The sequence below is a fragment of the Pezoporus wallicus genome, unplaced genomic scaffold (assembly GCF_028554395.1).
Source record: "Pezoporus wallicus isolate ANWC-B61680 ecotype Strahan unplaced genomic scaffold, APGP_CSIRO_Pwel_v1 contig_6401, whole genome shotgun sequence".
Classification (NCBI taxonomy): domain Eukaryota; kingdom Metazoa; phylum Chordata; class Aves; order Psittaciformes; family Psittacidae; genus Pezoporus; species Pezoporus wallicus.
In genome coordinates, this window is record NW_026638608.1 from 579,359 (window position 1) to 598,170 (window position 18,812).

Here is an 18,812-nt window from a genome sequence, read left to right on the forward strand (position 1 = left end):
TTGGATTTTGTAATAGTGGTTTAGTACAGCGCCTTGTGAATGTAGGTCATGGGCTTTCTTATTAGAGCATTTGCCAGGCAGCTAAAAGCCAATTGAGTTCTTGCAGCTTTTTTTCTCCACTTCAAAGCTAGCTAGAGGAAGTCACTTTATTACTCAAGTTCTGTTTTTAAGAATTTTGCACAACTTACCTAATCGGCAGTGCTTAAAGACTTGCCAGCACAAGTGGTGCAATTAAAAAGACCAAAAATTTTAGCTTAAAGTTTGAACTTCTCTTATGCTTTGGTGCTTGCTGGTATGCAGCTGGCAGGTAGGTTTGCACTGTGTTGGTATCTTGACACAATACCATTGACAGGTGTGTTTAAATTACGAAGTCTTTCTTGTCACTCAGTTAAAAGTTGTAGGTCTTAAATGCAAGGGAGAGCTCCTGGAGCAGAAGTCTAAACAGAAGTCAGCGTTGTTTCACGAGTGTGCTGTGACCTAACCTGTCTGGTTTTGGCTAGTTGAATTGTTATCAGTTAGTTTGGTTGGTGATGCAAATGTCAAAATGTGACCTGGGCACAGCATTCCTCTGCTCTAAAGAGTTTGTTGGTAGGCAAGTGAAAGCCCTTCTTTTACTCTTTGTTCACTGTCTCTGCTTTAGTGAGACCTGTGGTGAGTAATATTTGCTTGGTTCCATGTTGTTGCCAACTACAGTCCCTCTCTTTGTATTTAGCTGAATTCCCAAGTGAGGGCTTCTAGGTTTCAGGGACAGACAGAATGGTTTTTATCACACCTCCTCAGTTCCACTGCAAGTAGGGCTGTCCTGTCTTCCAGTCTTACGGTTACCCGTCATCCCTTATTACTTAATCTACGGGGTTTAGGTGTTTTTTTTCCTTCTGCTGTTACCTGTGTGCTCTTTTCCTGGTGTTCTGTGCTCTGCAGTTTGCTGTTGTTACGAGCTGCAAATCAAGCCCGATGGATTTGAAAAGGCTTTCTTCCTGCTGCTATCACTGTAGTAGAGAGGCAAGTCAGAAGGTATCAGACCTTGTTAGCAGGTCTGATACTTGAAGGCTGGTAATTCCTGATGTTAATTATAAGGCAAAATTTTTGAGGTGGAAGTGGGTTTGCTATTAGCAATGGCTACAGAGTAAAGGAGGAAGGGTTCAGTAGGCAGAGGGCTGTCTGTGTTGCTCTGGTTCTGAGAAGTAATAAACCAGAGGGGGAATGTGGGGGTTTGCAAACAAGTGACTTCTATGTCCCTGCAGTAGGTTTGGGAGTAGAGGAAGATCAGGCCAGAGCAACAGAAGTGATGGAGAGCTGCTGCAGTCTTTGTAGCGGGAGGAGGCAGCTGTGGAAGTGCTGCTGCTTTCTCAGTAGTTAGGGGGAAAGGCACAGCTAGCTTGAAGAGAGAATTTTAGATACTTAATATGAATGATGTAGAGTTAGTTCCCCAGTGAATGTCAGAAAACGAGCCAAGACTTCAATGAATTATTCTGTCCCCTGGAATTAGCTTCTTTAGGACTGGTTCTGATGTTGAGTTGTAATGCAAGTGTAGTAACCACCTTTTTGAGTAATGCCTGGGTCTGCGGGTTTGTACATGGTGATGTCTTGCAACTTTTATAAGCTCCCATTTAATTCTATGGGATGCATATAAACAGCTGCTTTTGTGATTAACAAAACTTCCTGTTGCACTTACATGTGTCATACTGTGCAGAGTCTGCGTACCCCGAATTGAACTTCTGGTACCTGATCTGTGGCTGGAGCAGAACCTGGAAGCAGCTCAGGGGCATTGCTGCTCCTGCCCTTCAGGGGTTAACGTGGGTGCTTAGGTTTGTTTTGTATTTTAAAAGAAGTGTGTGAAAGGTTCTTGCACTGGTAGTCTGAACAAGGAAGTCCTTGAGATGGAAAAGAAACAGAGCATGGCTAATGGCTGCTTTGATGAGAGGCTCTGCTGATCTTTGCCCGTGTCATCTCAAGGGCTAACCTGTGATGGGAAGAGGCTTGCTAATGTTTTGTCCTGTGTAGACTGATAGAAAGTTATGGCTAGAAGGGGCGCTAAGAGATTGGGTTATCTGTCTTCCTGCCCTAGAACAAAATCCAGTAAACCAAGGCAATTCCTGAAGGATATTTGTCTAGCACATTTTTAATGACTTACTGTGATAGAGACTCCAAACACCAGATTCTTTTGGTAGGTCTAGTCATCAGTCTGTTGCTTGTTCTGCAGTTGCAGCTTATTATTCCTGTCTAAATACAGTGTCATGCACGTGTCCCTCTTACGCTACAGTTCTAAAGAACAGCCTGACAGTTTCCCAGGACTGTTTGAGTGCCAGGACCTCCGAGTCTTTCAGCACCAGTCAGTGCAGTTGGTGTTTGGCAATGCCTATTCCTTCCTGGCTTTCCACTCTCTGGAGGGCATGTACTGTTCAGGATCCTTGCGTGGCAGACTCGCACCTTAGCATTGTATTTCCAGTGGTGGTTTTGTAAAGAAATTACCGAGTTGAAGAGAAATCACACTTCCTTTGGGGAAGTCACTGAGCAGCTGTAGCAGAACTCCAATGGAGTTGCTTAAAAACGTGAGTTCGGGATTAACCTTTAGTCTGCATTTCCCAAACTGTGAAATCCTCTGGCATCTTGTGGCTTCCTGTGAAACTTTTAGTTTTGCCTTTGTATTAAAGGGTCAGCCTGCTAATTCTGGGTTTTGTGAGCAGCATTTTAATGGTATTTGCTGTGTGGAACTCCTGAGGAAGCTACTATTCGTGTTTGAAGCCTAGCATTTAGATTATTTACAACTACAGTTTTAATGGAAATTGATATTTGCCTCATTAACCATAGCTAAACAAAGTAACATTCAGCTTCCTAGCAAATTAAAATAAATTGATCTAAACATTATATTTAGCTTCTGTTTGTTGATTAGCACTTGACAATTGTCGGCCACCTTGGTGGGTGGCAATGCAGAATTAGCTTTTGGTAACTGCTCTTGGGACATTCCTGCTCTTACTTACTGATCTTTGTCATATTTTCATGAGTGTAACTACTTTTCCTCTGTTATCTTCTGTTTCATATGCCTCATCTGTGCTTCGTTGTACCTTTCCCATATGCGACCAGTTCCTTGGGGTTCCTGGTGAGATTATTTGGGAACAAAAGCTAGTAGAAAAATGGGATTTAGAGCCATTTCTGGTAGAACGGTGCTGGGTGTTCTGGGCTCACTGCAGCTTTGTTTTCTTGAGGGAGCTTCAGATGTCACTTTGAAATGCTGAAGCCTCCATTGGTTTGTGTTTTGACTCCGAATCTGCATTGCAGATTGGGCAATATCACAGCAGCTGAGGTCTGAAGTGGATGAGCACAGCCTTTAGATGCATATGGAGGGAGGTCACCTCCAGCCTGGCTCTCCGAGCCCAGCTCTGGCCTCAGACCTCTGTGGGAGGGTAGATGTGGTGATACAAGGGTAGGTGTCAAGCATCACCTTTGCATGAGTGTGGAGCTTTAAAACTGAGTTAGTGTTGTCCTTCAGTATCTGCATGTTTCATCTTTGCTCTTACTTATATAGCAATTTAAATAGAAAGGTTTCTTCTGACTTAAAAGTAATGTATCTTCTTTTATACACTTCAAAACGAATAATCCTGCTTCTGACACCTGCTTGGTTTGAGTTTGTGCCCAAGTAGCATTTTGCCTTGTGTATGCAGAACTTCTAAACCATGTTACAACTTCTTTATCTTAGGAATGGTCAAAACTGCATTTGTGTTTTCTCTCTATTGACTTTGTGATATTATTCATTACACTTAAATTACTCTTTACTGACTAAAATACAGTAGCATAAATGTAATCTATTAATGAGGTCTTGGAAAAGTCTTTATTAAAAATCAAGGGTCTTGCAGGAGTGAGATCCAAGTGCAAGGACTTAATCAGAAGCATCATCCCTCCTCAGTTCAGGTGGTTCCAGATTGGAGAGAAATGGTTCAAGGATGCTGTAGTGAGTGAGTGCTTGTCTGTGTCTTTCTGAACAATAATGGAGTTGCATGTAATTTTTTTATTTAGCTAAAAAATGGCAAAGATGAAGTTTCGTGATATAGTACCTGACACGCGTGTGATATAAAAGCTGGTTGAGAAGCTGAAGAGTGCCGGCAGTACTTGAGCTGCTAGAAGGTGTGGGGAATGAGAAAACTAATCTTAAAAGATTAAGTGGCTTTTCATAAATGTGTTGGACTGTTATTTGCTGGCTTCTGATAGAACTGTTAAGGGTTTGATAGATAGATGAAATTTCTGTCTAGGTATTTGTTTTAGCATGGAAGAAGGAAGGACACTGTCTCGTACAGTGTAGACAAACGCAGAAGAGACTTCCATTGCCTGCATTGCTGCCACACTGGGGTTCACTGGAGGGGGGAATGCTTTTCAAAGCATGAGCCATTTGCTCTAATACATGACACTGCACCAGCTACTGCACAAAGGATAAAAGGTTTTCTGTATTTGAGGTCAGAGTATTTCTGTATATCAGATTTGTGCTTTTAAGTGTTCTAGATACTTGCTCATCAAATCAAGATGTGAAGATGTGTAGAAGAAAGTACAAGATGTGAAGAAAATGAAACAGGAACAAAAGGGTTTTTTTTCAGTGTGACCTTCATTTGAATAGTGTTCATTTGCAGGTTTCTTGTCTCCTTGAATTGTTAGATTCTTGTTTAAGATTCTTGCTTGGACTCTTTCTTGTTTAAGACCATGACCTTCCTTAGGGCCCTGTAGAGAGCCTCTTCATGTTCATTTGGTTTTGTAATTAAGAAATGGCACTAATTATTGGAGTGGAGTGGTTAAAAATATCTGATTTCATAGGTAAGATTTTTGTCACCTGTTCGGTATTAAGGACTCTCACAGTTCCTCATGTTTTAATTCAGCAAGGTATTATAAATACATGTTTGGCCTTACATTGTGTATTTTCATGGGATTTGTTTGGATTCCTCGTGCAGAAAGTTTAAGGATATGCTTAAATACTACTGAAAAAAAAGATACTATGTTCTATGTTTTCCTGCAAAGCAGGAACATGTGTTGTCTTGTTGAAAGTAAATGGGCTTGCTAGCTAATGTTGCTGAAATCTGGCAATTCTTACTTTCAGTTTAATGGTGGCTACAAATTAGCCTTGATTGCTCTGACAGTTCTTGAATTGCTGTTATCATGTTTCATCGGAATACTCTTGTTGAAACCTGATCTAAAGAAAATACTAATGTAGTTAATGTAAAACTTTTCGATTTAGATTTAACTTTCCTCTGTGGAAAACTCTCTCTATATTTGAGATTTATTTTTTTGCCACCTACAGTTTATTTGGTTAAAGGGAATACTTTTTTCCCCAGTGTTCTTAATCTTAAGTGGAAACTGTTTTGCATAAGGACACATACTTGTCCAAGCTGACTTGATAGGATGTGTACTTTCCTAATCCTGAGAATACTTTTTTTTTTGGAAGAGGAAAGGAATTATCTCACATGCTTAGATTTTGGGGGGCCATTTTAGGTAGGCAGCTGTCAGGTAACAGGGTAGATAATAAGACAGAGAAGTATGTTCTTGATTGCTGTTATTGGTAGTTTCTTTAGATCACTTCTTCTAAGTGAAGCTGCTTTCCAACAAGCAGCTTGTGTAGTGACTGTCAGAAACTAAAAAAAAAGAAATGTTTTGGTATTCAGATACTTCTGATTACTACACTGGTCCTTCTAGGGTTGCTGGCATCATTATGTAGCTCTGAGCTTCCCAGAGGAGACTCTGAAGTATACTGGAGATTGCATTGGTGGAGGACCACTGCAGATGGCTCCTGGGAGGAAAGAGGTGCAGGTAATACTGAAAACTTGTGAGGACGGAGCTTAGAGCTAGATGCTTTTTCTTTGTTCAGAATGACCCCAACTTTATGAAGAACTGCAAATGAGCAAGAAGAATATGTTTATATTAATAGAATGTTTTAGAGTATTTAGATGCAGTGGAGTATGAGGACTGTGTTGTAAAAGGTGTGGTTAAGAAGGTAAAGGTTTGAGATGAGGATTGAGAATGGAACCTGGTAGTAGCTAATCTGAGGTACCCAGGTATTTTAAGTGCTTGTGGTCTATGTGGGATAATCCATCTGCCCTGACCTGGGTATATAGATTGTAGGGGTGAAAGTACCACAAACAGTGGTGTTGCTCTTTTCTAGACTGAATTGATGGCTTGTGGAGTATTTTGTTACTGATGTTGTTCTTAATGGACTTTCTCTGTTGCTGCATCTTATGGGAGAATTAATATGTTGTGTGCATGACTGTATTTAAATTCTGTGTGAGGAATGGTGCTGTTTTCTTAGTGCCCATGAGCATGTTTCATAAGTAGTGGGGTCTAATGAAACCAAAGGGCTGTATCTCTATACATCCTCTACTGCAGTACCTTTGCCTGACACCACTGATACAATAAGCCTGTGCCTTCCAATGTCCTCTCTGTCTCCTCTGGCGCGAGGAGGTTGTGAGTCCTCCTGGCTCTCATGCAAGGGTTTGGTTCCCCGATCTCATCACTTTGCTGCCAGCTGCCACTATCACCATCCACTGTGGTGATAGTGCGATGTACAGATGTGCTGGTGGGCTGGCAACTGCTGAACAGTGTGAGCACTTTGGGGGGTCCTGGCCTCTGAACTTCAAGGTGGTCGTGGTTTCCTTCCCCTGTGTTGGCTCTAGGCTTTCCAAAACTTGCCTTCTGTGTTTTTCTGGTCTTTACTTTTCTCCAGCTGGAAATGGAGTGAGTTCAGTTGTGAGGTGTGATTGGCACTTTGATCCACTTACAGATTGGGCTTTCTGCAGAGTCAAATATTTGGTGTTGCACATGTTTAGGTCACTTGTCACTATTGTACTAAAAATTAAAGTCCCACCCAAAGCCATACGAAACATCTGAAGTCCTGAATGAGGTTGTTAGTATAGAGCCTACAGTGTAGGCTTTGATTTTGAGCTATATTAAAGGGTTCTCGGTACCCATGGCTTTGGTTTTGTTTGTGCCATACTGCTGTGTTTTGCTTTTCCCTTCTGCCTATTTGCTTACTGTCAGAACAATTTCTTAAGGTGGAAAAAAATGTAAGCCAGTTGCTTAGCTGGTATCATCACTGCTATGAAAATAAACTGGTTTTCAGTCTGGAATGCTGCATTGCCTAATTCACAATATTTTTTCAGTTTAGTTCAAGGAGCAAGTTTTCTGTTTGGTTTTAGCAGTACTGAAGAATTAGGAAATAGATTTTTTTCTGTTTCAATCTTAGGAATAAGAGTCCACACTCATAAAGCACAGTCTGTATTTTCTAAGTCTTAGGAAATCGTAGCCAGGGTTCCCATTCACGAAGCTCTGTTGTTGCTCTGGCTGAATGCCGGGTCTCTTGGGCTGTTGTAGCTGGGTTTTGTTGTTGCTATTTTGATTATTTTTGATAATTTTTTTTCCATCCTTACTGACATTGAGTCTGGCCTCTGGACAAACAGCAGACGCCGAACTGCGGTGCATGACACTTGTGAGCAAGGAGAAACTGAGTCAGTTCCAAGCTTGTGCAGGGTGTAGGTATAATGTTGAATAGAATTGTAGAATCATTTAGGCTGGAAAAGATCTTTAAGATCATTAAGTCCACCTGTTAACCCAGCGCCGCTAAGTCCACCACTAAACCCTGTGTGCCACAGCCACAATACCTCCAGGGATGGCAATCCACCCACTTTCCTGGGCAGCCTGTTCCAATGCTTGAGAACCCTTCTGGTGAAGAATATTTCCCTAATATCCAATCTAAACCTCCTGTGGCACACCTTGAGGCCATTTCCTCGTGTCCTATTGCTTATTACTTGGCAGAAGGCACCAACACCCACCTTGCTATAGCCTCCTTTCAGGTACTTCTAGAGCGCAATGAGGACCCCCTGAGCCTCCTTTTCTCCAGTTTAAACCTCAATTACCTCATCCATTCCTCATAGGTCTTGTTCTCCAGACCCTTCACCAGTTTCATTGCAGTTCTTTGGACAGTCTCCAGCACCTCAGTGTCTGTCTTGCAGTGAGGAGCCCAGAACTGAACACAGTGTTCGAGGTGCAGCCTCACCAGTGCCAAGTACAGGGGGATGATGACCTCCCTAGTCCTGCTGGCCACACTATTTCTGATTCAAGCCACAGTGCCATTGGCCGCCTTGTCCAGCAGGGCACACGCTGGCTCATCCTCAGCCAGATGCCAACTTACACCCCCAGGTCCTTTTCCACCAGGCAGTTTTCCAGCTGCTCTTCCGCAAGCCTCTTCAACACTCCCACCCAACTTGATGTCATTTGTGAACTTACTGAGGGTGTGGTTGATCCCCTCATCCAGATCATTGATAAACAGAACCGGCCCCGATACTGGGCTCTGTGGAGCACCACTTTTGACCAGCCACCAACTGTATTTCACTTCATTTGCGGTCACTCTTTGGGCTCAGCCATTCAGCCAGGTTTTTATCCAGCAAACAGTACCCCTGTCCAAGCCATGCGCAGCCAGTTTCTCCAGGAGAATGCTATGGAAATGACGTCAAAAGCTTTACTAAAGTCTAGGTAGACAACATCCGCAGCCTTTCCCTCATCCACTAAGCGGGTCACGTTGTCACAGAAGGAGATCGGGTTAGTCAAGCAGGACCTGCCTTTCACAGACTCACGCTGACTGGGCCTGATCACCTGGTTGTCCTGCACGTGATGCGTGATGGCACTCTGGAAGACCTGCTCTATAAGCTTCCCTAGCACCAAGTTCAGACTGACAGCCTTGTATTGCCCTGGATCTTCCTTCAAGCCAGTTTGTGTAGATGGGTGTCACATTTGCTAACTTCCAGTCAATTGGTACCTCCCTGGTTAGCCAGGATTGCTGATAAATGGTGGGAAGTGGCTTGGTGAGCACTTCTGCTTCTGTACCTTCATGTGGATCCCGTCTGGCCCGATAGACCTGTGTATGTCTGAGTGGTGTAGCAGGTCACTGACCATGCACCCTTGGTCTAGAGGAGCTTCATTCTGCTTCCTGTCTTCCAGCTCAGGGAGCGGGGTACCCTGAGAACAGATACGAGGGGGTAATGCGAAGGAGACTGCTTCTGTTCCTCACTGTGCTGTAAAATCTTTTGATGGATGTTAGGATCATCTAACATAATTTGCTATGACAGAACACTGAGTAATACAGAATGTTCATTAGAGTTATTCATTAAGGATTTACAGTTTTTAGCTGGAGCGCTGTCACAGGTTTGGTTGCTTCATGACACTGCATGCTGAGGTTATGCAAAAAATGCCAATGCTTCTAAGATGTATTATTTATCTATTTTTGGAGCTGATGTGTTCCTGCTAAATGGGATTATAACTTCAGAGTCTCTAATTTTCAGGAGCTGGAATTAAATTTGAGCATGGATGCGGGTTGTATTTGGCTGTGTGTGTATAGGACAGGGCCCAGTTTTTATTTTCCTGGGCTTTGTGCTATGTGCCATTGTGTTTCCATGCCCTCCTGTGCAGGCTCAGGTCATGATGAACCAGAGCAACATGACCTAAGGATTGTGTTTAGGCACATTTGCAGTAGCACAGATGAGTGGCTGAACATTGTATCTGAATACAAAAATGGAGTGCTCTGTTCTTCTGTAGCTTTTTAGTTCTTGTGTAGGTTTTTAATTTTAATTAATCTATAGGCTTTTAATTTGAAGAACAGTGAACAACCAGTTTTATTGAGAAACTTTAATGACATTCATCTGTTGACTGGATAATTGTCTGATGGTGATTTGTGAACTTCACAAATACTCTGAAAATAAGGTGGTGGTATCACAGTTTGTTTTTTGCCTGCTGTGGCTTTGTTATCAAGTACTGTATGTACTCCACCGCACTGAATGCGGTGGTGGGTGAGGTAAGGATAAATTTAAAACCATGTAATGGAAGTAAGATGCACCAAGTGACGTAAAGAAACCTGTGGGAGATTAATAGATAGAGAAAACTCTGCTTTCTGGAGCCGAGGGGAAATACTATTTAGGTACAGCTCCACTTGCCTGAGAGCAGCGCCTTTGCGTGGGATTGGTGATACCTCACAGACAGGTTAAAACCAAAACCTGCTTAAAGATGTGTCAGAACATCCTCAGGCAGTCAGCTTCTCTGTCACTGAACACTGTTCAGCAGCTGACCTGTGGACACCATGAGCAGATGCTGGGCAGGACTGCAGTGCTCTTCACAAGCTGGCAGGTTTTCAGGAGTTTTGGGATATGGTACCTGCTCTGGTGAGCTTCACCTGTGGACTTGAGTCAAGTCCTAGTTACGAAAGCTGCTTTTCAAGTGCAGAGGACTAGATTAAGGATGGGTTTTTACATGAATCTGCTAAGTATTAAATGAATAAAACCACTGTGGTGGTGTTGTATTGGGAATATTAAGAATATTTTAAAGTTTCTGTTACTTCAGTAAATACCAGTCTAGAGAATTACTGTTTGTGTTATGCTTCCGCTTGAACATAAATATTAGATCTGGAGGTGTATGTGTTTGTGTGATGGTGATGGGCGTGGTGTTCCTTTTGTTGTTGTTTCTGATGCTCGTTTTGAGGCATTTGTTGAGCAAAATCTCCAGGAGCCAAGGACTTAGGGGGTTAGGCTCCTTGCTGAAGATGCTAGGAGCTGATCATGCTCATCCAGTTTAGAATGGATTGGGTTATATAGAAACAATGATTTAAGAAAAAGGCAATTTTCACTTTAAGTAAACTTAAATGTGCTAAATGTGAAACAATAGTGCAACATGTAGGTACAGGCCTTTAAGTATGTAGGTGTAATATTAATATAAGAAAGATCTTTTGGACAAGCTAAAATCTGAATAAGAAGAGTTACTGGCCTACACACTTGTAGTTTGAGTTTTTCTTAATGCTTAAATTGGCTTTTGTTAGCTGTAATTGTCTCTGAAATCAGAACAGAGATTCTCTACAAGATGGTTCATCTGCTTGGGGTCAAAGAATGACTTACACTGAGAAAGCAGGAAGTATTTTTCTTTTGTTTTCCTTCACTCTGTAGATAAAAATTATGCTAGAGGATGTAGCGGACCCAACCTTGAGAAATGTGACCAAAATGAGTGAACTGCATGTGAGGTACACACAAAACTGCTACTGTTCATTAAAACCTTACATACAAACCCAAACCATGTACTTTAAGCTTATCTTTCCCAATACTTGCATTTCAGAGTAATAGCTTTTAACTGAGTAACATTAAATACTGGGTTTGTACATTTAATCAAATTTCAATTTCCATACAAATGAAGCTCAGCAGACAAGAACAAACAATTAGTGTGACAAATGAAAAGTGGCATTTCTTTGTACTAAAAGCTGAAATAGTTTCAGATCTATGGTTGCTGTGTAAATGCTGAAGCCAACATGCATCTGCAGTTTTAGCCACCAAAAGAATTTCTTCAGCTACCAGACTTTGCTGACTGGTGAATCTCTTTAATAAAGAGAGATTTAGTCATTGCAGGCAGAAGAACTCAAACTTTCATAATTAGTGATTGCAGTCACTGAATTTAATCTCTGTATCAAAGCACTCTCCTGAACTGAGACTTATAATTTTGGAGCCTTTAATTTAGACTTCTGGCTCTTCATCTCTACCTCTTAAATTGTGAATTGCCAAGTCATCAGGGTTTTTTGTGCTGCTAGTGGTTTACATATCAGAGTTAAGAACATTTCTGCTTTAGGAGAGATTTGGGTTTTTACTGTTTGGTTTTGTACTGGTTCTTGTAATGGTAAGCTTCAGTTTCTTGAAAATACAAGGTTGAAATTTGGATTTTGAAAACTTTGTGTTCACCTAACGCTGTGCAGGAGATGTTTATTATATGTACCTGAGACAGGACCTCTGGCATCTCTATTGGATGTAGCATTTCTTCAGGCTGAGTTACTCTTACATCTCTGTCTTAAACTGAAGGAGGATAAGTAGTCCTGTGAAAATAGCATCAAGGCATTCTCATTTACCCGCCAGCTTGTCTTTGCAGAAGTGTTTTGATGAGTAAATGGTGCTGTTAGACTAGAAGGGTACTTTTTGAGGTCCATATGCAGTTGGTTTCTGTCGCTTGGCAGACATTTTTAGAGCTTGCTGGTTTTTGCTCATTCCCAAGAGCTATTTTCACCTCTCCAGCTTCTCCTACCCCTGTGGTGGTGTGACCTGGTGCAGGTTTTCATGATCAGAGCTGTGACTGGTTGGTAATCGAGGCTTTTCTTATGGTACAGAAGTGAAGGTTCCAGCTATGTTCACAGGGCAGCTTCTGGTTGCACAGGGCTGAAATGAGCTGCTTTGCCTCTGAGGAGATGTGTGTAATCCCAGCATATAGGAAAACATCTTCTATTAGAGCTAATATTTAAAAACTATAATACTTTAGTAAATGTTTTAGCTTCATTGGCAGACAACTATTATGAGGTCAAATTCCACATTAATGGATACCAGCTCAGTACAATTATATTTCTGCTGAATTAGTTGGAGCATGCGGCCTTTCTGGATGTAGGGGACAAACTGTAGCTGATCTGACTTAAAATTAATGTAGACAGACAATAGCTTAATTTGATCCAAATCTTGCTATTTCAAAGCCAACTGATCAAATTCATTCAGGAAACTGAACTAGCAAGGTGAACTTCTATTGAATCAACACTTTGCTTTATGTGTCTGTAACAATCTTGATTTGATATTGGGAAGCTCTAAAATGAGATTTACTGTGTTGAAAAGTAGTCTCGGGTGCTGGATATAGATCCTCCCTGCCTTTCTTTCAAATAAAACAGTTTGAGTGACTAATTATCCCTTATCTTCTGCAATAAGAAAGTGGAAGGTGAATAAGAAATTGGTTCCAGTGTAAATGCAAGCAGGAGGTGTCCTAATACAAATGCATCTCGGAAAGACTTAAAATGAAGCAAAAAATGCAGGTTGCAGGTACTGTAATGCCCAGGCAGTGTGCTGACCAAGCATGCATCTGCAGGAAGGATGCACTGTGGCTTCCCAGTGCTCAGGCTCCAGAAGGAAAATGTTCTCAATTACATGGAAAGATTACAAGAGATGATTAAACCTGAAAGGGCTTCCTCAATCGGTTTATAATGGCAAAAATGTGTTTGTTTTATGAAACATGTGAAGCTGGCTGGAAATTAAAGCAGGGGGGGTGTGTGTATTTTATGCATCTGTCATGAAGTCCTTCCTGTGGAAAATGCTTCTAGTAAATGTCTGTTTTGAGTGCTTAGCAGAAAATCTGGAAATTAGCATGCTCTAAAGAAAGCATAAAAAGCTGGTTGAGCCCTATGTTGAAATACGTGATGAGTGCTGTGAAACACCTGGCATTCAACATGTAATTGGGAAAATGTCTGGAAGAAAAGCTTTCTGTAAGGATCTAAGCAGCAACCTAAACTTAGGTTTTTTTTCCCTTGTATGAAACCTAAATTTCTCTATTAGTGAAAAATCTTGTCTGTTTCATCACTAACTTAGAAAAATGATGATGAGGATTTCTTGTTTGTACAGCACACTTTAAATGAATTTATAATCTTGCGTGTTATTTCCGGTGCTGGATTAATTAAGCTTCCAGCTGTTTTGTGAGATATCTTTCAAATTTCAAATTACAGGTTCATGTCTAGCTTTGGCAAGACTTCTTTCAGGTGAGTGGCTTGTGGCAGATTATGTTACCTAATAATGTGTCCCAGCAAATTGCTATTGGTTTTTTTGGCCTTCACTTGACAGTAAGTTTTATCTTTGGCTATATATTAAGCTTGTAGAGCTGGTGTATGGTCTGAACCTGATTTCCATTTTCCTTCTTCTTTTTATATATAAAGTTAAGGAGTTTCTTGCCCTCTCTGGCCAATTCATAGCTCTTAATAAACTGTTGCTAGAGCGATCAGGTGGAGTGTTACCAGAGAATGGGTTGTTGTGAATTGTTGATGCTTCTGACAGGCAGACATTCCTTCGGGTAGGGGTGTGCTGGTGAACCAGCAGGTTCCTTGGGTTTTTGGCAAGAAGCACAGTGTTGTCATGAAAACATGGAAGCAGCAGTGAGTACAGCTGACTTCTGCTCATAGTCTTATCTGTAGCCTTTGGCAGGCTGTGTAATTTTTCTGTGCTTCCTTGTAGCCACCGGCAGAAGGATGCAGTGGTTGGCAAGGTTGATGAGGGTTAACATTGTACAAGTGCTTTGAGATGCTGAAGTGAAGAGACTATAATGACACCATCGCTTGAAGTATTTTCGTGTTCTCAGACTGCTTGAACTTTGTGATGTTTTGTAGGTTTATACTGCATGTAGTGCAAAAACTACAACTGCTTCTATTTCCAAAGTTTTACTTGCCTCCCATCTTTCCAGCATATGCCAGATGAATTTAATTGCTTTAAAATGAAATTTCAGTGTATGAAATTTTGTATTGTAGCAGAGCTAAGGCTGCATCTGATCGTTGAAAGAAAAAGAAGCCTTTTATGTTGGAATCTCTTATGTGAATCATAATAGTGCTGCTGTAACTTGTCACGTCGTACATGAATGCTGGAGGTGGTTGCATTTCCATTTTTTCACTTCTAGGCAGTTGTTGATGCCGTTAGCTAATGTGGTATCAGTGCCTCTACTCCCACAGCTGCTGGCTTATAGCTGAACTTGTGCCATTACAGATTTCCTAACAAGTTTGAAAATACAAAGTGTTTTATCTTTAACAGCTGGTGGAAAATGTGTGGTTTTAGTGCTGCTAGGAGGTGAAAGGTTAAGATGTTTTCTTCCTCATCTGCTTTTGCTCACAGCTATTGGTGAGTTACCACCAACAGCTATGAACAGTGCGGGATAACTGGCTTTAGGAATGAAACAGGGACTGGTACTTTTTGAACTTTGCTGTTCTTTTGAAGAACTGGAATCTTGTATGGCTAAAGGAGCCTTGTTTTATTTACCACACTCCTGGAAAGAGCAAAGTCTGACCATCCACTAAGTGATCACTTGCATTTCAGGAAAGATGCATGGTTACACTGTGTTGTACTGCTGTTCGCCTCTGCTCATACGTCTTCATGAATCATGTTCTGCTGCTGGTGCCATCACTTGATTTTATTTTTTTTTAATGTGGTACAATCATAGAATGGTTAGGGCAGAGAGACTGGCTTGAAATGTTTTCATGTTTCTGCTGGTTTGACTTAACAATAGACTACTGAAATGAAGTGCTTGACAAGGCTGTAGTGACTAGCACCTATTCTGTGCATCCTCACCTCTCCCAAATTTCTCTGTTCCTTGGCCAAATATGTTCATTGTAGACTTCCGTCTATTTTTATGTATGTATTTTACCTCTGAAGGCACCTGCCCTGGCTAGCTGATGTGCTCTGCTGTGGGAGTCATGAGCCTGGTGTGCAGGGCTGTGCAGCACACACAGGGCTGAGAGGATGGTGTTGGCAGGCGCTCTGCTGCCTGCGCTGCTGCCTGTGCTGCTGACCTTCCCACCCACTGCTGTATGTGGTCTGGGTGACAGGCACCAGTATGGGTATGGTGGGGCCTTAGTGGAAAAACCTGCACTCCGTCAGTGGCAGGAGGTTTCTGAAACTGCTGATCTTAAACATCAGTTCTGAAGGAGGCCATCAGTTATGTCCAAACCCACCCTGAGCACAAGTAAGAGGGGCAGTTAGAATTTCTCCGATGATTGCATGTTGTTCCTCTTTGTGTTAAGCCACAGTAGTCATCGTGTCAAAGCAAAACAATTCAGATGAAACTCTTTTGGTAACTGCACAGGATTTATGTAGTTCATTAACATGTGGCTTAGGATAGCTCAGGAGTTGTTACTAGCAGTGTTTGCAGAAAATGGGCATTTTAATTCTGCAGTATTTCTTCAGTGTCACATTTCCCCCCTGCCTTTGCCATAGAATTGCATAGTTTCCTTGGTCTGAAATAATAAGTGCATCTGACATAGCATGGTTTCCATTGGGAACGATTGTTCAGCTGGTTTGAGTGATGTTTTAATAGAAATATTTTCTACTCTTCCATGTATCCACATTCTTCAGAGAGGAGTGTCTGTAACGCAGGAAGTAATGACATTACGGCATGTAACTGGCATTTTTTTAATGCCCATAATATTGGGATGGAGTCATCCTTTTATCTGAGCCAGTTGTATGTAATTGTGCATAAAACAGTAATAATGTGTATGAAATAGTAGAGACAAAAATATACTGGTTTTGCCATGTGCATGTTGACTTGTGCTTTCCTGGTGGATGCTGCCTCTGAAACCAGAGGGCTGCAGAACAACTTTCTTCACAAGGATGTGTGCGTGACTTCCATTACAATCAAGCAGTAAAGAAATTAAGGGTTTAGCTAAAGTATTGAACTTTGAATTGAATTTTGCCATAACTGCAGGGGGATGCAGCAGTAGAAAAGTGGAACTGGGCTGAGAATAGTCTTTCATGTGTTAAAATATTTACCACAGTCTCCAGTGTAAATTCTGTGCTTGAAACTGCAGTGATAGAACTTTCTAAGTTTCCGCTGCGTGCTGACATTGCACAAAAGTGGTGAAAGAAGCTGCAATGATTTACTGAAGACTGGCTGCTTTCTGTGAGCTTCAAATTTGAATAGTTTCAATTTCAGCTGGAGGTTTTGTGTGCGTTTGGTTGTGTTTGGTGTGGGAACCCCCCGCTCCAATTTAGAGGTAGATTCTAGATTTTCCTCTTCTGCTACATTGGGCAAGTGAAGCTTAACCTTTTATTCCTCTAATTGGGGGGGAATAACAGGTTTTATTCCCCATTTTCTCTTTGGGCTAAAGAAAATAACTTCAGTTATTGTTCAGGGAGAGGGAATTATTGTGACCTAAGGTGGTAGATTATTTTATGAGTATTATTTTCCCTGTTAGCTCTTTGGACTGAGTAAAACTCTAACTGGGTGAGCACACTCTTGTCTTGCTGTGGCTGTCAGTAGTCTGGCAGGTCTGTGTGAGTTCTTAGCCATTTTGTGACCTGGATGTTTGCTCTGAGTAGGTGGTTGCTAAGAGGATGTGCCTGCTTTTATTTTTCTAGAAGAGCAGGTCTGTGCTTTGCAGAGAAACCAGTACTGGAGCTGGATTTTAGTCTAACATCAAATTAGAAGCCTATTATCAATATCCTATACCAATTACTAGGTGTACAGGTACATCTTTTATTGAGAGTGCATGATGACTGGTTTTATTACGACTGGTCGTGTTGTCTGAACACTTAAATGTGACCTCTGTCTTGATTTAGCTTAAATGTGTGTTTCAAGAAAGTAATAACTGCAATTACAATTGCTTTTAGGTTGTATACTGTGGACAAGAGAATACATGCTAGTGTGGTAATTCTTCCCTGCAAACAGTTACTTACTTGATCCTTTCACAATCACACCCCCCCCCATAAGGTGGTCATTCTTTAGACATGGTTTATCTGGGATGATTGTCGCTCGCTGAGAGGAAAACGTGCAAAATTCCTCAAAAATGTTGGTTTTGGAATTTTCACAACCCCCATCCAGGAGAAAGATGGGCAGTGATGGTCTGGTGCAAAAGTGAACCTGTGGATGCTAATGGGGACCTGCAGACCTGCCGTTGTTCACTTGTATAGCCAGATTATGTTTTTTTCTCATGCAAAATGTTTTGAGGGACACAAAACGAATCTGTATTATTAGGTGCTGGCATTTGATAGATGGAATTTATATGAAAAAACTATGTAGAAAATTGTACTTTTTATAATGCTAATTAGGTCTGACAGTATAATGATGGCAAGTAGGCAGTACTCTTACAGAAGCAGGAACTAAATGTTTGCAGATATTGACGGTTTCTTGTGAAGGATATGTTTGCATGGAAAAGCACTACAGAAGAGCTTAAGCTAGAAAGTGAAAACATATTCATGGCTATAGAAACTGTTTTACAAATAGGTCTGTGAAATGGCTCTGAATCAGGCTGGACGTTTGCACAAGTCTAGTGGGTCCTGCTGTACATTGGAATGGAAATAAGGGTCTGAATTTATCATGTGATCTAGCACGTAACTACCATAGCATATTTCTGTTGAACTTTGCTTCTGAGAAAAGTGAATAAGCAGTCCTCAGTGCCTCACAAGAAGTAAATGGGTAACTCTGTGGTGATAGCTGCTCCCATGGTGTCCTTATCAGGAAGTTTTTACCAAGGATGTTTAAGAGAATTATTTCCCAAGCATTGGAAGCTGGCCCTCCTGACTGTTAAAACCACACAGTTTAACACATGGAATTGGTCAGAAACAAAGCAGCTTTTTAACAGGCTGAGTTATCCAGAGGTTTTGTCCATTAACATTCAGTGATATGTTACGTGATAGATGATTAATACACGTAAAACTTGCAAGAATAAATAACACTTCAAACAAAGCACAACTTTATTCTTCTTTCCTAGAGCTCCGCTGCACCTCAGGGCAGTTTGCGTGTCAAAGTGGTACCATCCAGTGCATCCCTTCAAATTGGCAGTGTGATGGATGGCCCACCTGTGAGGATGAGAGTGATGAAGTTGACTGTCCAGGTAAGTAAACCTGAGAATACTGCTCATCCCTGTGTCAGCTTGTTTTGCAGCAGTATGCTGACTCTTTAAGGTCATTTGCTTATTTTTATTTCATAGTGGTGATTAATGGAACTGTATCTGTTATTAACAAACTGAACTGTCTTCTTTTTTTCTTCTTTTTTTTTTGCTTCCTTTCTTACAGCCTGAGTAGGTATCCTGGAGATGAGAGTTTGTAGTCTAAAAAGAGACTTTCATGACAAGTTAAAAATCATGATTAAATGAAAATGCTACATAGGCCTGTGGTTAAATTCAGAATTACTGTTTTGGTTGAATGTGTTTATCACTCAAACTGGGTGACAGTGTTGGACTTGGGTAGAGAGCTTGTTTTATTGCTGTCTATTCTGATTATGCTTCTTGTGCTTGAGAACTTTGTTCTGCCAAACAAGCT

At 41.3% G+C, this 18,812-nt stretch overlaps 1 protein-coding gene across 2 annotated transcripts in view; it reads left to right on the top strand.

The window, feature by feature from the left end:
- The window catches only part of DGCR2 (DiGeorge syndrome critical region gene 2), a 44,724-nt gene that overhangs the window by 3,998 nt on the left and 21,914 nt on the right, over window positions 1-18,812 (top strand). The window contains exons 2-3 of one of the 2 annotated variants that reach the window (XM_057411374.1): window positions 13,523-13,555; window positions 18,263-18,385. In XM_057411374.1, the coding sequence (XP_057267357.1) occupies window positions 13,523-13,555; window positions 18,263-18,385 (156 nt within the window). The remainder of the gene's footprint in view (window positions 1-13,522; window positions 13,556-18,262; window positions 18,386-18,812) is intronic. The other variant, XM_057411375.1, reaches the window with a different exon arrangement.